We start from the raw sequence: 17,225 nt of genomic DNA, 5'->3' as shown, positions 1-17,225 counted from the left end.
AACCCTGAGTTCCATGGTTGAGCAAAGATTTGAAACCTGGTCTCCCAGGATCCTAGTCCAACTTTCAAGCCCCTATGTCAAGCTGGCTCTTCACCATCCTATCAACCTCTTTTAAACAACTATTTCCATTCTATAGTGCAGAAAAAAATTTCTTGCTCCAACAACTTACAAGCTCAATAGACGTGGGAGAAAACAACAGAAAGAAAGGAGAAATAGAAGAGATGAATGTAAGGAGATTGGGAGGCATTTTTAAAAAATCAAATGGAAATGTGGTGACAGGGATGAAGTCCAAATGATGTTCCTTTTTATTTCTAAAAACTTTGAAATATATTTTAATGGGCATCCCATGTTATGAAGCAGATTGTGTATGGGTGATGAAACTTTTGGCAAAATTTTGATATCCTTCCTTGCACGCACTGTTGGCCAAAGGAATGTGTAAGCTGACTGAACAATAATGCATAGATCACAGAGTATTTTGATACTAACAGGAGCAGCCAGGCTATAAATGGGTCACTTCCACAAGGCTGAAACTACAGTACAGTTTAAGAAAAAAAGAAGTGAATTATTTTGAACGACAAACTAGCAGTTAGCCTTTAATCAAATGAAAGAAATAATGTAGGATTTATTTGGTGTGTGTGCTCTTAGAAATAGAGAGAATGGGAGGAAAAGTCATATCTGTCATAATGTCTCAGTACAATATATATGTTAAGGCTCAGTTTCTGTTTTAGAGAAAACAAATAAGCAAAAAAATACTTTGTAATTCACTAAGTGTATGTGAGAAACTTCTCCAGTGTTTGTGTAAACTCACTCTCTATTCCGTCTCACCATAAAGAATACAAGAGACATATACAAGCCTCAGGCTATAAAAAGAACCATACTGCAGCCTCGAGCTGGGAACTCCTTGTGAGTATTCTTTTTCATATGCAATTTTGCCCATTCTGGAAATTCCATTCCCATAACAGAGCTTGCTACCCTAAAATGGTGTGACTACAGGAGAGATCACAGGGATTTGGGGAACAATACATTTGTAGATCCCCAAGATAGAGAGGCAAGTCATAATGTTTCACTTCAAATTATATGTTACCAGCTTTTAACTCAGTGGCAGAGCACAAGACTTGCATGTAGAAAGTCCTGGGTGCAATACTTGGCATATCCACATAAAAGCATCTCATATAGCTGGCCTGTGCATGTGCTGTGCGCCTTCAAGTCATTTTCGATTTATGGTGACCCTAAGGTGAATGTATCAAGGGGATTTCTTAGTAAGATTTGTTCAGAGGAGGTTTGTCATTGCCTTCCCTTGAGGCTGAGACTTCCCCAAGGTCACCCAGGGGGCTTCATGACAAATGGGAATCAAACACTTGTTTGCAGTTGTAGTCCAATGCTCAAACCACTACATCACAGTGGGTCTCTTTGTATAGCTGGCCTAGGACCCTGGAATAGGCTTCCCTAACCTTGTGCCCCCAGATGTTACAGCTCCCATAATTCACACCCAACATTCTGGTGATGATGCATGCTGTAATCTAACAAATCTGGAGGGTACCAAATTGGGCAGGCTGCCCAAGAGAGTCCCTGCTAAACAAAACAGAAGCACCAGACTAAGTAGATCCAAGGTGTAAGTCAATGAATATTGGTTATTTAGTCTAATGATTAGATTTTCTTGATGTTCTCTCTTCTATCTACATTTCAGAATTATCCATTACAAATGGCTTTGAGCAACTAGAAGGGTGGTATATCATTAATCTTTAATACACCTATGTAATATCAATTGCTAGTTTTAAAGAGAGAAATATCATAAGGTTGCACATTGTCCAAAAATTCAAGAGCCCATGCTTAACAAACCATTTCCCATCACTTAACTAAAAATGTTTAAGAATATTCTTTTTTGGATATTTCCCTAGGTACTGATTGTCCAGATTTGATCAATGGAATGTACTTAAATGTAAGAAGTTTCCATTGATCCAGTAGGCCTTCTCTAGACAGTATTTAGGTCTAGGTCACTGTCTCTGCCTCTTCCTCCTCTTACTACCAGGTGTTCATCAAATATTTTTAACTAACCATCCTTGATAAACTATACTATTATGGTTCTAGCCTTTTTCAGTTTGTTTTTCCAAACATTTGTTATTATTGGACACAAGCAAAACATACATAGCAAGTCTGCTGCTGGCAACTGAAAATTCTTACAAAGACCTAGAGCAGGGAAGGAAATTATGTGGCTTTCTCGATGCTGCTGGATTCTAACTTCCCACGTTTCTCGCCACTGAATATGCTGGCTCGAGCTGCTAGGATTTGCAGTCCAACTGTATCAGGAGGGCTACATAATGCCCACTCTACTCTGCAGTATTATAGATCACCTAGAGGTTTTAAGACAACATTTAAAGCAGAGATAAGCAACTTCAGTTACATGTCCTTCCAGCTGGTTTTGCACATAATGTCTCTGCTGCTGAATAACCTGCAATGGCAACAGTGGCGAAAAAGGCAGGTTATGCTTTAAAACAAGGCGCATACACTATTTTTGCAAAGAGACTTGTGCTTTCATGACTGCAGTTCCAGTGGTAAACAAGCTTCACAAGGAGAATATGTTCTGCCTCACAAGAAAAAATGTGTTTTTTACTACACTTCTACATAGCAAATTTGGTTTGGACACCACACCCATTGGGGTGAGGTGAGGCACCCTCTGTGAATTCAGGGATGTGCCCCCCCAATCCCAAAAGTTGTCTACTCTGATCTAAATTTTAACTCTCTCTTAAAAGGAGACTTGTACAGTGAGCCCGTGCCATACATGGGATCACTACAGACGGCTTTCAGCTTACGCCGAAGCTGCTTGCCAAAAGGGAGAATGGCGTGCGCGCACAGCTGCGGCACAAACACCGTTATATCCAATGGGGCTCGAGCATACACGCTTTTTGCCTTACGCGGGGGGTGTCCAGAACAGATCCCCTGTACAAGGCAAGGGCCCACTGTATCTTGTATTTTTCAAATGCACCTGCAATTGTTTTGTGATAACTTAAATTTTTAGATCAGTCTTCCATGTATGTGTGTATCTGTCTCTTGGTGTTAGAACTATATAAATATTTTAATAAAAATAAAACTACAGCGCGCCCATGCCATACGCGGGCGCGCCATACGCGGCCTTGAGCATATGTGCTCAAGCCGCGGGGCGCGCACGGGGCGGAAGGGGCGGCGCGTCCCATTCAATTGAATGGGCGCGCGTGCCCATTGCGCCCCGCACGCCGCCGCGCACGAGCCCCATTGTTTCCAATGGGGCTCGAGCATAGGCGGAATTTGCCTTACGCGGCGGGATCCGGAACGGATCCCCCGCGTAAGGCAAGGACGGACTGTAATATGGTAAACTCATTGGAACTTCCTTCCCTTCACTAGTTCCCCACTGAAATACCATCATTTTCATACCTCCATTGGGGCCTGGATCAGGTGGCCCTAGACTGATCCCTCCCCATGAGTTTCCGGTCCAGCCTCTCTCCCGCTTCACTTTTGTTTTTCTTCTTTTCTCCCATTCATCCCGCTGCTGGAGCCGTTCTGCCTGCAGCCTCTCTTGCTCTTCTTTATCACGCCGACTAATTGTCTGCATTGTTCCCTGTTTCATCACTGGAGCATTGAGGCCAGGCCAAAGGAAACCTGAATGTCCTGCAGGTATCAGTACACAAGAATACCTTTCATTTTACATACTTTCACCTCACAGCTCTAAACAGGAAAAGGGGAGAAGCTATCAGTTCTCATGTTAAAATTCTCATGTTAATTACTTCCCATAAAAAGTCAAGGAAACATTAAATGAGAACTAAAGAAAATGACATGCACAAAGTTCCTTTACAATCAAATTCATTTAACTACCTTGGAAGTCTCATTTGGGGACTGAGACTGAGAGGAAAGATTTTTTTTTCTTTCTAAATTTTATCTTAAACTTCCCAGTCCTTGTTTGACACTCCAAGCACTATCCTTCAATGGCTCTTATATAACAGAAAGGATAGCATTCATTCCCAGGGAGAAAAAAATATGCTACCCTTTTAGTGAGGACAAAATGCTGGGTGAGCTGGCTGGCCTTGGTCCAAAACACACTGCAGAATTATTCCAGTTTAGAGAGCGCATTAACTGGTGTGGCTCAATGCTAGGGAATTCTAGGAACTGCCATCTTGTGACTTCTCAGTCAGAGAGCTTTGGTGCCACAGTAAATTACAGTTCCCAAGATTCCCTAGCACTGAGCCATGGCAGTTAAAGCACCCTCAAATTGGATTATTTCTGCGGTGTGTTTTGGATCCCACAAGGGGAAGTGTGTCCCACAACAAAGCACTCTACCCCCTCCCCTCCATACACTGTCTGTCACATCAAGCTACAGTTTTGTCAGTTCACATAGTTTTAAAATAATGTCAAAAGCCATTGTCCAGAACATTCCAACCATTTTCATCCAAGTATTCCACACCCACATTACAATTTTCTTTTCCAAATGAGACTCAGCAGTTTGTGGCTAATGGACATATACAACCTTCGGGTAGTTGTTTATGTCCTCGCCTCTGTAGGGGATTTGAAAACAGCTTTTTGGATCCACCCCGCCTTAAAGGAGCAATTTCCTTAAGCTTACCAATACCTCCTTCTTGGTTCTCAGTGCCCCCATTTGGTTCCAGTTGGTGCAGTAGTTGATTTTACTATTACAGGAAGTGATATAAACAAATAATATTCTGGACTCTTGCTTATTTCTTGAATTTACCTTCCCCAATGACCTGGCCTCTGTTGAGATCCTTCTTTAGCTTTTTCTTGGTCCTCTTCCCTCTTCCTTTCCTTCCCCCTGCACCACTCTCTGCCAGCACTCCTTTCCAGAGTTCATCAGCTGTCACTGTGATAAAACAGAAGCCATGCATAATTCATCTGAATGAAAATTCCTATTAACAGCAGTTCAGAGGGGGTGGGATGGGGAGATAACATGTTCAGGTGTCATTTAATATGAGCCTTGTCAACCTAACTGTGTCTCAAGAAAGCATTAACACACTGGTTGAGACAGGTTTGCATTTCATTTGTTTTGCACTGAAGCTACTGGGATCAAAACTACGTTTGTGAGTTACAGGCACTCACTTCCATAACAATTCTGAATGGACATAATCACCACATGGATCCTAAGCAAGGAGAACATATAAAGAACACAGCCATGTTGGTTATAACCTATAAAGCCCTACATGGCTTGGGCCCAGGATACCTAGAGGACCGCCTCTCCCCATACATTCCGCCCCGCACCCTCAGGACATCTGGGCAGCAGCTACTGAGGGTCCCAGGGGCTAGATTGGCCTCCACAGCAAGGAGGTCATATACTATCATTGCCCCGACCCTCTGGAATACGCTGCCCATGGAGCTCCGCTCGGCCACCTTCCTGGCCCAATTCAGGAAGGAACTAAAAACCTTCCTGTTTCAACTGGCCTTCCCAGACACAAGCTCCAACTAACCCTCCCCCCCTCTGACAGCAATGGTACTTGGTTGATTGGTTTTAATACGGGTTTTAACAGTTTTATTGTATAGTATATGTATTGTATTTGTCGTGATTTGTTGTGCACCGCCCTGATCACAGGAAGGGCGGTATATAAATAAAGTTTTTATGATGATGATGATGATGATGATGATGATGATGATGATGATAGCTTGTAGGCAGAGATAGGCCAACATATTTTTAGTGCCTGAGGCAAAGGACAAGATGGCATTCCTTTACCTTTTATAAACCCAAACCTACCAGGATAGCAGTAGATTTTTTCCCCAAAATGGGACAGTGTTCTTTACTTAACCTGTAGAAAGGCTAGTTTAGAAAGCAAAGAAGAGGCTATGGCCTGTTACAGACTGCCAAAATAAAGCTGCTTCAGGTCTCTTTGGAGGTATGCTATTTAAATGATGCATGGGTCCTAAGAGTCCGGAGGTCGCGCCAAAGCCACACTCCATTCCTGAGCACTGGAGTGCAGCTTTGGTGCAGCTTCCGCATTCTTAGGATGAATGCATCATTTAAATAGCATACCTCCAAAGAGACCCGAAGCAGCTTTATTTTGGCAGTCTGTAACAGGCCTATATGAGCTTTTCTCCTTGCTCTTATTTCCAGCATCTATTGAAGTGATTATTCCTTAAAGGTAGGTTAGCCTTGGCTGCAGCAGAACATGAGTTTCTTCACAGTTCACTTTGCACCCCCTAAGCTCCCTTTTCCTGACCTTTTCACCATTTGTTAGATTCCTCAGCTCTGCTTTCTTCCCAAAGTCCTATTTTGTTGCAATTGCATGCCCAAACAATAATTATGCAGTTATTGATCATTTCTGTGTGCCCACACTCAGTCCTAATCCCATCATTCCCAGTCTGTTGTATATCCTTTTTTTAGGCTGCTGGGAATGATTTTCAATTGTCTTTTTGGATGCTGAAAATCCCATTGTATGTGATTGCATAGGAAAAAAGTATACCAACCAGCAATACATAGGTGCATTTCTGTATCAAGACAGCAACATAAAGGATTGCAAAAACAGATCCCAAAGTCAGCCATCTACTTACTTACAGCTGGCTCTTCGTAGCTGCAGGGTTTCTGCCCCCCCCCCCAGTGGATGCCAAAACCTATGGGACCTCAAGTCCTCTTGGTTTTAATGGCAATGTGGCCACATGCATGCACCATCATTGGGGTAAATAGGGTGGGGCCATCCACGGATGCTCAAATCTGCAGATGGCAAGCCTGCGGTTAGGGAAGGCAGACTGTACTTTCAACATTTTTACCCTGCACCGCCTTTTCTGTTTTCAAGGCTGCTCACAATGTGAAACAAAACAATGCACAATACTGGAGCAAAAATTACAAAAACAGAAGTTTCATATCAAGAACTGCAAAATTAAACTGCTCTCTTTGTCAAGAGTGTTGGGTGCTTTTATGGAGGCCCGGGTGCCACATGAATGCGTTACTGGCCTCTTGGGTATCTGTCCATTTGTTTCTGGGGTAAGTGGGAAATGAGGACTGGTGCAGAGCTTTAGAAATGGAATTATACAGTTGGTCCTCAGTATCTGTGGGGATCTGTTCTGGACTCCCCCCCCCCCCCAATGGATATCAAAATCCATGCATGCTCAAGTCCCACTGATGCAATATGGCATGGCCACGCAGCTGCACCACCACTGGAGACATTGGGAGTGAAGCTCTCCCCCCTTTCAAGGCTTCTGCCCGGGCTTGGCATAGAGGGAGGAGGCTGAAGCCCCATCAGCGCTTGGGTCTCAGAGCCTGGAGGTACTGTCCTTGGTGTTGGGCTGGGGGCTGTGAGATCCAAGCCCCCTTCAGCCTACTAGGCTCCAGCCTCTGCCTCTGAACCTCCTCTCAAGTCAAGCCTGGGCAGAAGCTTCAGAGGGGGAGGGAGGAAGGACAGAGAGAGAGAGAACAGATGGCACGAAAGAAGGGAGGGAGAGAGGAGGACTTTAGTCCCATTGGGAACGAAAAGAGCTTGTTGTCCGCAGATGTTCAAATACATGGGTGGCAAGTCTGCAGATACTGAGCTCTCACTGTATTTTCAAGTTGGCTCAAAGGTTGAGGTGACTACAACATGAATGGCTTAGAGTAGGTTCACCCAGGACTTCCTTCATATGATTGTGGCCACAAATGAAGCATGAAGCTGACTGCACTGAGACAAGTCTGTGGCAAATTTAATTTTAATCAACAGAAATTTCCTTAGTCTGTTTCAGTGGACATTTCTTAGTTTCCTTTTCAGCAACCGAGACAGAACGCATTTCTTTCTTAATTCACAACCTTCCTAGATCCTCTACTTTTCTCTCATCTCCTCTGGCACTCTGAATTCCATATTTAGCTTCTTTCTCTCCTCTCCTCTCAACCACATGAATCATCACTTTTATAAAAAAAGCAGTAGCTCCCCACCTTTCCTCTTCCACAGTCAAGGTGGAAGAGAAGAGAATCAATTCACAGTTTGTGGTGACAATACTGCTAAGTGCTACTTCAAGTTTCCTGCAGTACCTCATGCCGTGACACTGCATAGCCAGCATCAAAGAGAATCGATCAGTTCATGTAATTTCCCCAAAAACCGAGCACAGAGCTCTTTAACTAGCCACAGGTACAGCAGAGGACTCTAAAAGAGTTTATCATGGAAACTGAAGCATGCACTAGGCATTTTATTCCTTGCAGTGAATACAAGTAGTAGTGCACAGAGACTGTAACCAAGAATGACAGCTTTAGCCAAAGCATGTTAACTGCATACAGGATTGTGGACTGAAAGAGAGGTAAGTTGCACAAAGGTTGCTCCAGGTTTTAAGTGTCAGAGTTCAAGCAATGTTTACAAAAACTTACATTTGTTGAAAAAGCTGCCTTGCCTGCAGGGCTGTACTGTGATGTTACGAGGTGAAGAAACATAGCAAAGTGTCTGTGATGCACGTGCCAATGTAGCATACTGACAGTTGGCTCCATACCATGGAATCAAGGTACAGCCTGGGGACAAAACCAAAGTACTATTATCCTAAAAATCATAAATTTTTTTAACCCAGTTACAGGAATGTTAACTAATTAACACATTAAGGAACACGAATATGACAATACTTCCAAAGAAATAAATTTGGGGATCATGTATACACAGTACATTTTTATGTAAGGTATTTGTTGATATGGATAGAGAAAAAAGGGGGGAATGATTTTTTAAGAGGATGTTGTGACCTGTACTTTCCATAGGTTCTTTGATTAAAAATAATTAATTTATTTTAAACTTTTGCTGTCCAGTCAGTGACATCTTTTTAGTGTATTAAAAAAACTTAATCTATTTATTAATTTATTCACAGATTAACTGATTCATTTGCACTCATTTCTCCTTTAACAGGAAAATCCTCGCAAGCCTACAGGATATAAGTACAATATACAATAAGATGTTAAGATGATACTCAATTAAAAGCAAAATATGAACAATAAAACTGGCAACCCATGAGCTACAGAAAAAGTCAGCAGAAACGGATTTCTTCAGTTTTCCTGAAGCCGGATGACATCCCCCCTTCCCCCGAAGCTGATTCCAGGGGTGCAGGGTCACCACTATAAAGGCCCTTTCTCTTATACCTGCCACTGCTTTGGTTAAACAGTTCAATGGCTAACATTTCAATCCCAGTAAAATATTATCCTCATACTGTATAAGACATTTAGCACAGAAAAACACACAGGCATCAATGAAAGTCTCCTTAGCCTTTGAACATTTGGTGTCTTAAGGTCAAACAATGACTTCTGGAATCTGATGTACAATTAGCCACTTTTCTTCTGTCAAAGTAATAGGGCCCCCAACTCCACAACTGAATATTGTTCCCATGCCTACAGTTCCTCTAGGCAGAACCCCCCTCCCACCCAGCAAGCACAGCCAAGGTCTATTCTGACTATATATAATAACCCAAGAAAACAGGTAAACCAAGAGACCATTTTTTGTGAAGTTCTTTATTTTCAGAAAGCATGTCTGTGCTTCTAAGACATGAGCCTTAAACCTTTATTTTATTTTTATTTCCTTACGTGAAGAAATACAGTCAGCCCTTCTTATACATGGATTTTTTATACACAGATTCAAGCATACACGGTTTGAAAATGTTCAAAAAAAGTATAAATTTCAAATATCAAACCTTGATTTTCCATTTTTTATAAGGGACACCATTTTGCTATGTCACTATATCTAATGGGACTTGAACATACCCGGATTTTGTTATACACGGGGGATCCTGGAACCAAACCCCAGCATATAACAAGGGTCCACTGTATAGCCGTCTGTTGTGTGCCTTCAAGTCATCTCTGACTTATGGCGACCCTAAGGTGAATCTATCACAGGGTTTTCCTGGCAGAGCTTGTTCTGAGTGGGCTTGTCCTTGCCATCCTCTGAAGCCTAGTATAGTGTGACTTGCCCAAGATCACCCAGTCAGTTTCCATGGATGAGTGAGGATTCAAACCCTGGTTTCACAATGTCCAAGTCCAACACTCAAACCATTCCACCATATTGGCTCTCTAAGCCACCCTTTCCTAGCCAGTAGTATAAGGGGATAAGAAATAACATGACAAGAGCCAGTGAAGGACCTATGAGTGTACACATATGAAGAACTGGCCAAATTGTGGCACTATCTCATCCACTACTTGCACTCTAGTTCTACTGTAGGTTTGGCAGACTGAACCCTGTGGTTCAAGAGCATAACATATGCTGCAGTACCAACCTGCTTCAGGCCCGTCAACTGATCCCAAAGGCCAATTCCTTCCTACCTTTTCCTTCAATATTCAGTTTCCAGACTATGAGTAAGCAATATATCTCTGGTGATGTCCATTACCACCTTCTTGGGCTTGGACACTGCCTGATATTCACTGGACACCTTCCTCTGATCCTTGTTTGTGGTTCAAAGAGGCTTTAGGCTCACTTGGGCTGAAAACATCTTGACCTATATTGAGACTGCCAAAGGGAAACGAGTATTTGCTGAAAACTATTACAAGAGAATTATCACAAGAGAGAAAAGGAGCCAATTTAAAGGATCTCAGTAGCAGAATATCAAAGAGAAGACAAAGACAATGGTGTACAACAGCTGTTCAATACAGAAATTGATTTCAGCTGGATCAGATCAGGCAACTGCATAGAAAAGCAATTAGAAGGAAAAGTGCCTACCAGATGAGTTATAGCACTGTTTACACAGCAATAACCACAATCATCCGTATCATCATTAGTTTTAACAAGGAGTATCAACCAATTAAAGAATATTTTTAAATCAAACTCTTGCTTTTTAACCAAGTAGTTCAATTTATAAGTGTGTCCACATCACCGTAATCTTATCTTAGGTTCCAATTGTGTATGGGTTTGCACTGCTAGTTCTGTGAATACACTTGTGATTAAACTGTAAAGAAATATGCATTTTTCATCAAAATGCAGGCAAAGATTTACAAGATGGCAAGCTGTCATTGCCCATTCTTATTGGAGGAGCCATGGTTAAGTTCCTAACAAATCTGGGGGTTTCTCCAACTGAGAATCACTACTTTATATTAGTAGTCCCTCAATAAGTAGAAATGAGATTGCCATAGAAATAGTTATGGCTCATGAATAGTAATACTGTGGGGGAATTTCCTCTGCCTCTCCCTAAATAGCATGAATTTGAATGGAAAACCCCAGGGTAAAATAACTACAATGTTCTCAAAAGTAAATGGAAAAAGAAACTTGATTAAGTTGTAAGATTACAGCTCTAAAAACATCCAGTCCTATTTATTTTATCTTTTAGCTAGCAATGGACTCCTTCACCTTACGTTTTATCAATCTTTCAGCTGAACAGAAAGTAAACAGGCAAAAGGTAAACTGCATTTCAAACAGAACAAATGCATTAAACAAGAACCCCAAGAGAATATGTGGCTTGGTTAATCACAAGTTTGCATTTGCTTCAGAGTAACATAGAATGCTTTGTCTTCCGGCAGGCCTTCCCCAATTGATAATGTCCAGAACCAATTGAATCCCCTTTTTATTATTTTTCTTACTTGTGATTTGTTTTTAACTTTGATGTCTTGTATGTATTTTTTTAAAATTTTTTTACTGTTTAATTTTAAAGTTAGGAGGGAGGGTTGGGTCGGGGTTTTGTGGGGCATGTTGTTTTTACTGTTGCATATTGTATTTTCTCTGCTGTTACCCGCCTCAATCCTCAATTGGAAGAGGCGGGATATAAATAAATTATTATTATTATTATTATTATTATTATTATTATTATCATCTTACTTTAGAGACACAATAGCTTTAGTACTCCTCATTGCAAATGTAGTAACGTGACAGAACAGAATGGGTATCCATTATTATTTTATTTTGGTGGAAATCCTAGCTTTGGGATGCTTCAGACTCTTACCAGTATATCAGGTCTCCCTATAGGAAGAAAAGGAGCCATGCCTGTTCAAGGTCAATCTTTTTTTTACTCCTTTTAACTTAAGAAAATAAATAAATAAAAGAACTAGGTTACAAGAACCTAAGGAGTGGTTTAACAGTTTAAGGTAAGGAATGCCACCAAAAGCAAGGCATACAGTTTTCTAATGAAAGGGATAAGCAACTTGTGGCCTTTGAGCAAAACCTTCTGGCGATACAGTTCTAAATCTTATCAGCCACCCCTTGTCTTCACTGTTGTTGTTTTTGTTGTTGTTGTGTGCCTCTCAGTAATTTTTGACTTATGGAGACCCTAAGGCGAACTTATCACATGGGGTTTTTTTTTTTTTTTTGACACGTTTCTTAAGAGGGGAGTTGGCATTGCTATCCTTTGAGGCTGTGACTTGTCCAAGGTCAGCAATCTAATTTTTAGCACTGATTTCAGAAGGTACATGAAGTACTTCTGAACCTCTTTCCCAAACTGATGTGCATCTGTGCTTGACAAAGATGCCATTTTAAACATGCATTGCCCAGGTTTTGAGTGATTAATAGCTAATTCAGAAAGGAGAAACTGGTTTGCGTATCACTCTTTCTGAATTATTTATGTCTGCATATAAAGGCATTCATTTGTTTTTTAAAAAAATTCTCCATCCAATACTCCCCCAGTAAAATGCCATTTCCAAATGTGTACAGTTATCTGATAATCTTGCAGATAGATACGCCTGTTGCAAATGTAGGAAGATTCTTTCTCACCTTGTTCCAAATAATCCAAATAATTTTAAAAAGAAGATAACTTGATTCAAAACAATTAAATTAATAAAATAGACATAATTAAAATGAGGCATCATGGGGCAGGCAGGGCAAACCATATCAATATCACGGGCCGAGAGGTGTTCTCTCAAGTAAAAACATAGTGTTTTTGTTATATGTGGGTTTTCCACATTTACAGGGGTCCTATGCCCCTAACCCTAGAGAATATGGAGGGATGAGTGTAAATTGAGACACAGGATTGTCTAGTCATTTCAGTGTTGGTCTGTGTGACTCTGGCTTGGCCATGAAACCTACTGGGTGATCCTGGGCAAGTCACACTCTCTCACAAGGGAAAATAATGGTCAGCCTCCTCTGAATAGGGTGTCCAGATGTCCTAACCACAAAGGAGGACAAGACTCCGCATAATGCAGGACATTACCAAATAAAAGCGAAAAACACTAATAAAAATATAAATCCTTGCTTCTTAGTCATGCTCAAAAATGGAGGACACGTTGGAATTCCTCCTGGACAGAAGGCTGACATGTAGGACGTGTCCTGGAAAAGGAGGAGGTCTGGTCACCCTGCCTCAAGAAAAAACCCATTATAGGTTTGTCTTAGGGTTGTCATAAGTCGGAAACTATACTATCGGTAGAAAACATCATAGACTTGGAACAATTTCTAGAGATTTGCCGATTTGCCAGCTAGATTTGTAATATGGATTGGTGACATATATGGATGCTGACAACTCAATGTTATTCATGCTAATTAACAAATAAGTTCCATTGAGTTTAATAAAATTTTGCCATCTTGACCACATTCTAATATATCTTGCTACTTGAATCTGTTTTCATCTATGTGATGAAATATGCATACATCTTCAATTGTGTTTAATTTAATTTTTCACTTTAAAAAAAGTTTGTTGCATAAGGATGTACTTTTTTCTATCTGCCTTTAATTGCCTCCCAGCTAACTTCAGCAGATAATCTGGGTACCAATATTATGAGAGGAAAGACTATCCATCCTCTCCATGCACCTGAGGAATTAGACTTGGGTCTACAAAAGATCATGCTACCAACTTTTCTCTTTCAGTTAGTCTCATCTGTTCTGCAAGATCCCTTTACATACATCCTCTCCATATTATGTGTAATTTTATACACTTTTATTGCACCTTTCCCCTAAATTAATGAAAAACTATGGATGACTTGTAAGGACATGGGAGTGCCATGGCATCTGATAGTCCTGATGAAGAATCTGTACTAAGGACAAGAGGCTACGATAAGAACAGATTATGGAGAAACAGAATGGTTCCCAATGGGGATAGGGGTCAGGCAAGGCTGCATCCTATCACCCTATTTGTTCAACTTGTATGCAGAATGTATCATATAAAGAGCAAGCTTAGACTTGGAAAAAGGAAAAGTAAAGATAGGAGGAAGGAACATCTACAATGTACGATATACTGGTGACACCATACTACTAGCAGAAAACATCACAGACTTGGAACAATTATTAAGGAAGGTCAAAGAAGAAAGTACTAGTGCAGGCTTACTGCTGAACGTAAAGAAAACTAAAAATAGTGACCATAGAGGAGCTACGTAAAATTCAATCTAGACAATGGGGAAATGGGAATAGTTAAGGGGCTCCTGTACCTTGGATCAAACATTTATCAGAATGGAGACTTCCACCAAGAAATGAGAAGAAGACTAGGAATGGAAAAGGCAACTATGGTGCGGTACACATGTGCAGGCGCCGTACTAGTAAGGCACGGTGCTGTAACAATGGCAGCGCCCCGTGTAGATGAGCGCCACCATTGTGATGTGACAGACACATATCATTCACAAGTTGCGCTGTGTCTGTGATGTCACGAGTGCGCCATTGGCACACTTGTGACGTCTGCCCTATGGGGCAAAAAGAACCTACTTTTTGCGGGTTCTTTTTCCTCCGCAGGGAAGTTGTGCAGTTTGGCAGCTGCTGCTTCCTTGTGGTGGAAAAACGGGCTGGCAGGCCTCCCTTTTTGGGAGGTCTGTATCACGGCAATGAAAGAACTAGAGAAGATATTAAAGAGTAAAGAAACTAAGCACTAAAGTTAGAATCATCCTAGCCACTGGATTCCCCATCACCATGTATGCATGTGAGACTGAATAAGGCAGATAAGAAGAAAATAAACCCATATGAAATGTGGTGTTAGAGAAGAGTGCTAAGGATACTGTGGATGGCTAAAAAGACAAACAGATGGTTCCTCCACAGGAAGAGTTAGAATTTTGGAGAGTAGAGTCATATGAAGACATTAGGCTCTGGTGATGGGGAGCACTAGGGGAAAGGAGAAGGAAAAAAATGAATTAGTGATAAACTAATAGTATTATGCTTTTGTGGAATTATGAATAGTATATGACGAAAAGGAAACAGTAAGAAGAATGAAGATATTAATAATAATTTTATGGCTTTTTAAAAAAAATTACTGGTTTTGTTAATATTAAATGGTTTAATAGGAATAAGATTTAGACAAGGCAGTTAAGAATGGACAATTGTATGTGGAGTACTATGTAAAAGATATTTTTAAATACAATTTTATGTAGGTTATATTGTTATTAATAATTTTTTTTTTAAAAAAAGACAAACAAATGGGTCCTAGAACAGGTCAAACCTGAAATCTCCCTGGAAGGCGAGATGACAAAACCAAGGGCCTGAACAGACAGGCCAAAATCAAGCTGCTTTGGGTCACTTTGGAGGCATGCTGTTTAAATGATGCATGCATCTTAAGAGGCCAGAAGCTCTGCCAAAGCCATGTTCCAGTCTTAAGGACTGGAGCGCAGCTTTGGTGCAGCTTCTGGCCTCTTAAGATGCATGTCTAATTTAAACAGCATACCTCCAAAGTGACCCAAAGCAGCTTCATTTCAGCCTGTCTGTTTGGGCCCTAAGACTGTTACATTTTGGCCAGATCATGAGAAGGCATGACTCTTTGGAAAAGGCAATAATGGTAGGAAAGGCAGTAGAAAGAGAGGGAGGCAGCATGTCAGATGGATGCACTCCATCAGGGAGATCATGGGCCTGAACCAAAAGGCCTAAGCAGAGCAGAGGGGGGTCTTGGAGGAATCCCATCCACAGGGTTGCTATGAGGTCAACCCAAGGGCAGTTAACAATAACAACAACAAAACGACAACAAGAAAACCACCCCAAATGCTGCAGCCTTTCCTCACAGGCTCTATCTAAGGCTGCATCCACACTGGAGAAATAACCCGGTTTTGCACCGCTTTAACTCTTTCTCTCGCTCTTTGCTGTGGAACGTTAAAGCGGTGCAGAACTGCGTTAATTCTACAGTGAGGATGCTGTCAGAGTCTGCTGCCACAACTAGGTGCACTTCCCAGAATTACATTGAGACACGGCAGTTAAAGCGGTGTGAAACCGGATTTATTCCTGCAGTGCGGATGCAGGATGGCCCAAGAACGGACCGGCCCTGAGGCAGCCCAGCCCCGCAAGAAAACCCACAAAGGAGCTCTTCACCTCTCCACGCGGCCCTCAGGACTCCGGAACTGTAGTAGGCCTTCTGGGCCACCGCCGCCACCATGGGCGCCGCCATGTTTGCCAGGATCCCTCGCGGTCACCGTACTTGGGTGGCTACAACAGTCGCCTTTCGGGCGGATCTGAATTTCCACAGTTCTGCCCTATTCCGTTCTGCTTCAGAGGGACTCAGGACAGTGAAAAAGGGGAAAGAAAAAGTCTAAACTCGCCACACAAGTTAGTCAGTTCTACAGGCAATAGCGTAGACAGCTCTAGGGGCTTCGCGTTAGGACCCCGACTCCGCTCTTTAAGAACGCGCTCAAAGAGGTACAGCCCGCTGCGTGTTTAGTTATCACTTCGTGTTCCCATTCGAAGGCTCTTAGAATCCACCATGTGCGGGGCTCTGAGTGGCAGCTCATCATCATCATCATCATCATCATCATCATCAACAACAACAACATATTTAATTTGCTTAATAATAATAATAATAATAACAACAACAACAACAACAACAACAACAACAACAACATTTATTACATTTATATCCCACCTCTCCCAAAGGATCGAGGCGGGTTACAGCAAAGGAACTACATAAATGAAATACATAATTACACACACAAAACTATAATAATCTGCTTATACCCTTTCCTTAAAAATCAACTGCAAATCTAACAACAACATTACAATTCCAGTTAAAATCGCTTTACAAAAAGGAAAATGTATATACGCTCGTCCTTCCACATTTGCAGCTTTGACTTTTGTGGATTTGATTATTCATGGGTTTTATCAATATGTTCTCTCTAGGGAAATCTAGGTCCTCCAGGGCAACTCTATGGTCAACTTTAACCAAAAGTCGCACTGAAGGACCTAGAGATTCCTAGAGAGAACACTCCACTAGGCATCTGTAGCTCCTCCAGTGCAATTCTATGGTCAATGTCTGGCAGATGTTGACCACAGATTTGCAGTGGAGGACCTAGAGATTTCTAGAGAGGTGTTCTCTCAGGTAAACACACAGTGTTTTGGTTATTTGCGGTTTTCCCACATTCATGGGGTCCTGTGAATGTGGAGGGATGAGTGTAAATTGAGACTCAGTATGGTCTAGTGGTTTGAGTGTTGGACTATGTGACTGGAGACCAGGGTTCAAAT

General features: G+C 41.6%; 1 protein-coding gene across 2 annotated transcripts in view; it reads right to left on the bottom strand.

Moving 5' to 3' along the window:
• LOC149310484 (small ribosomal subunit protein uS5m-like) overlaps positions 1 to 16,208 on the bottom strand; it is a 72,973-nt gene extending 56,765 nt beyond the window's left edge. The window contains exons 1-4 of one of the 2 annotated variants that reach the window (XM_089529046.1): positions 16,083 to 16,208; positions 8,297 to 8,434; positions 4,718 to 4,843; positions 3,409 to 3,642 (exon numbers count right to left, since the gene is read on the bottom strand). In XM_089529046.1, the coding sequence (XP_089385172.1) occupies positions 3,409 to 3,642; positions 4,718 to 4,843; positions 8,297 to 8,434; positions 16,083 to 16,158 (574 nt within the window). In that variant the 5' untranslated portion in view covers positions 16,159 to 16,208. The remainder of the gene's footprint in view (positions 1 to 3,408; positions 3,643 to 4,717; positions 4,844 to 8,296; positions 8,435 to 16,082) is intronic. The other variant, XM_089529044.1, reaches the window with a different exon arrangement.
• Positions 16,209 to 17,225: the final 1,017 nt, after the last annotated feature.

This window comes from Sceloporus occidentalis, unplaced genomic scaffold, assembly GCF_023333645.1.
Source record: "Sceloporus occidentalis isolate IW3139 unplaced genomic scaffold, rSceOcc1.0.p SCAF_6, whole genome shotgun sequence".
Classification (NCBI taxonomy): Eukaryota; Metazoa; Chordata; class Lepidosauria; order Squamata; family Phrynosomatidae; genus Sceloporus; species Sceloporus occidentalis.
This window is presented reverse-complemented; position numbering and strand designations above follow the sequence as displayed.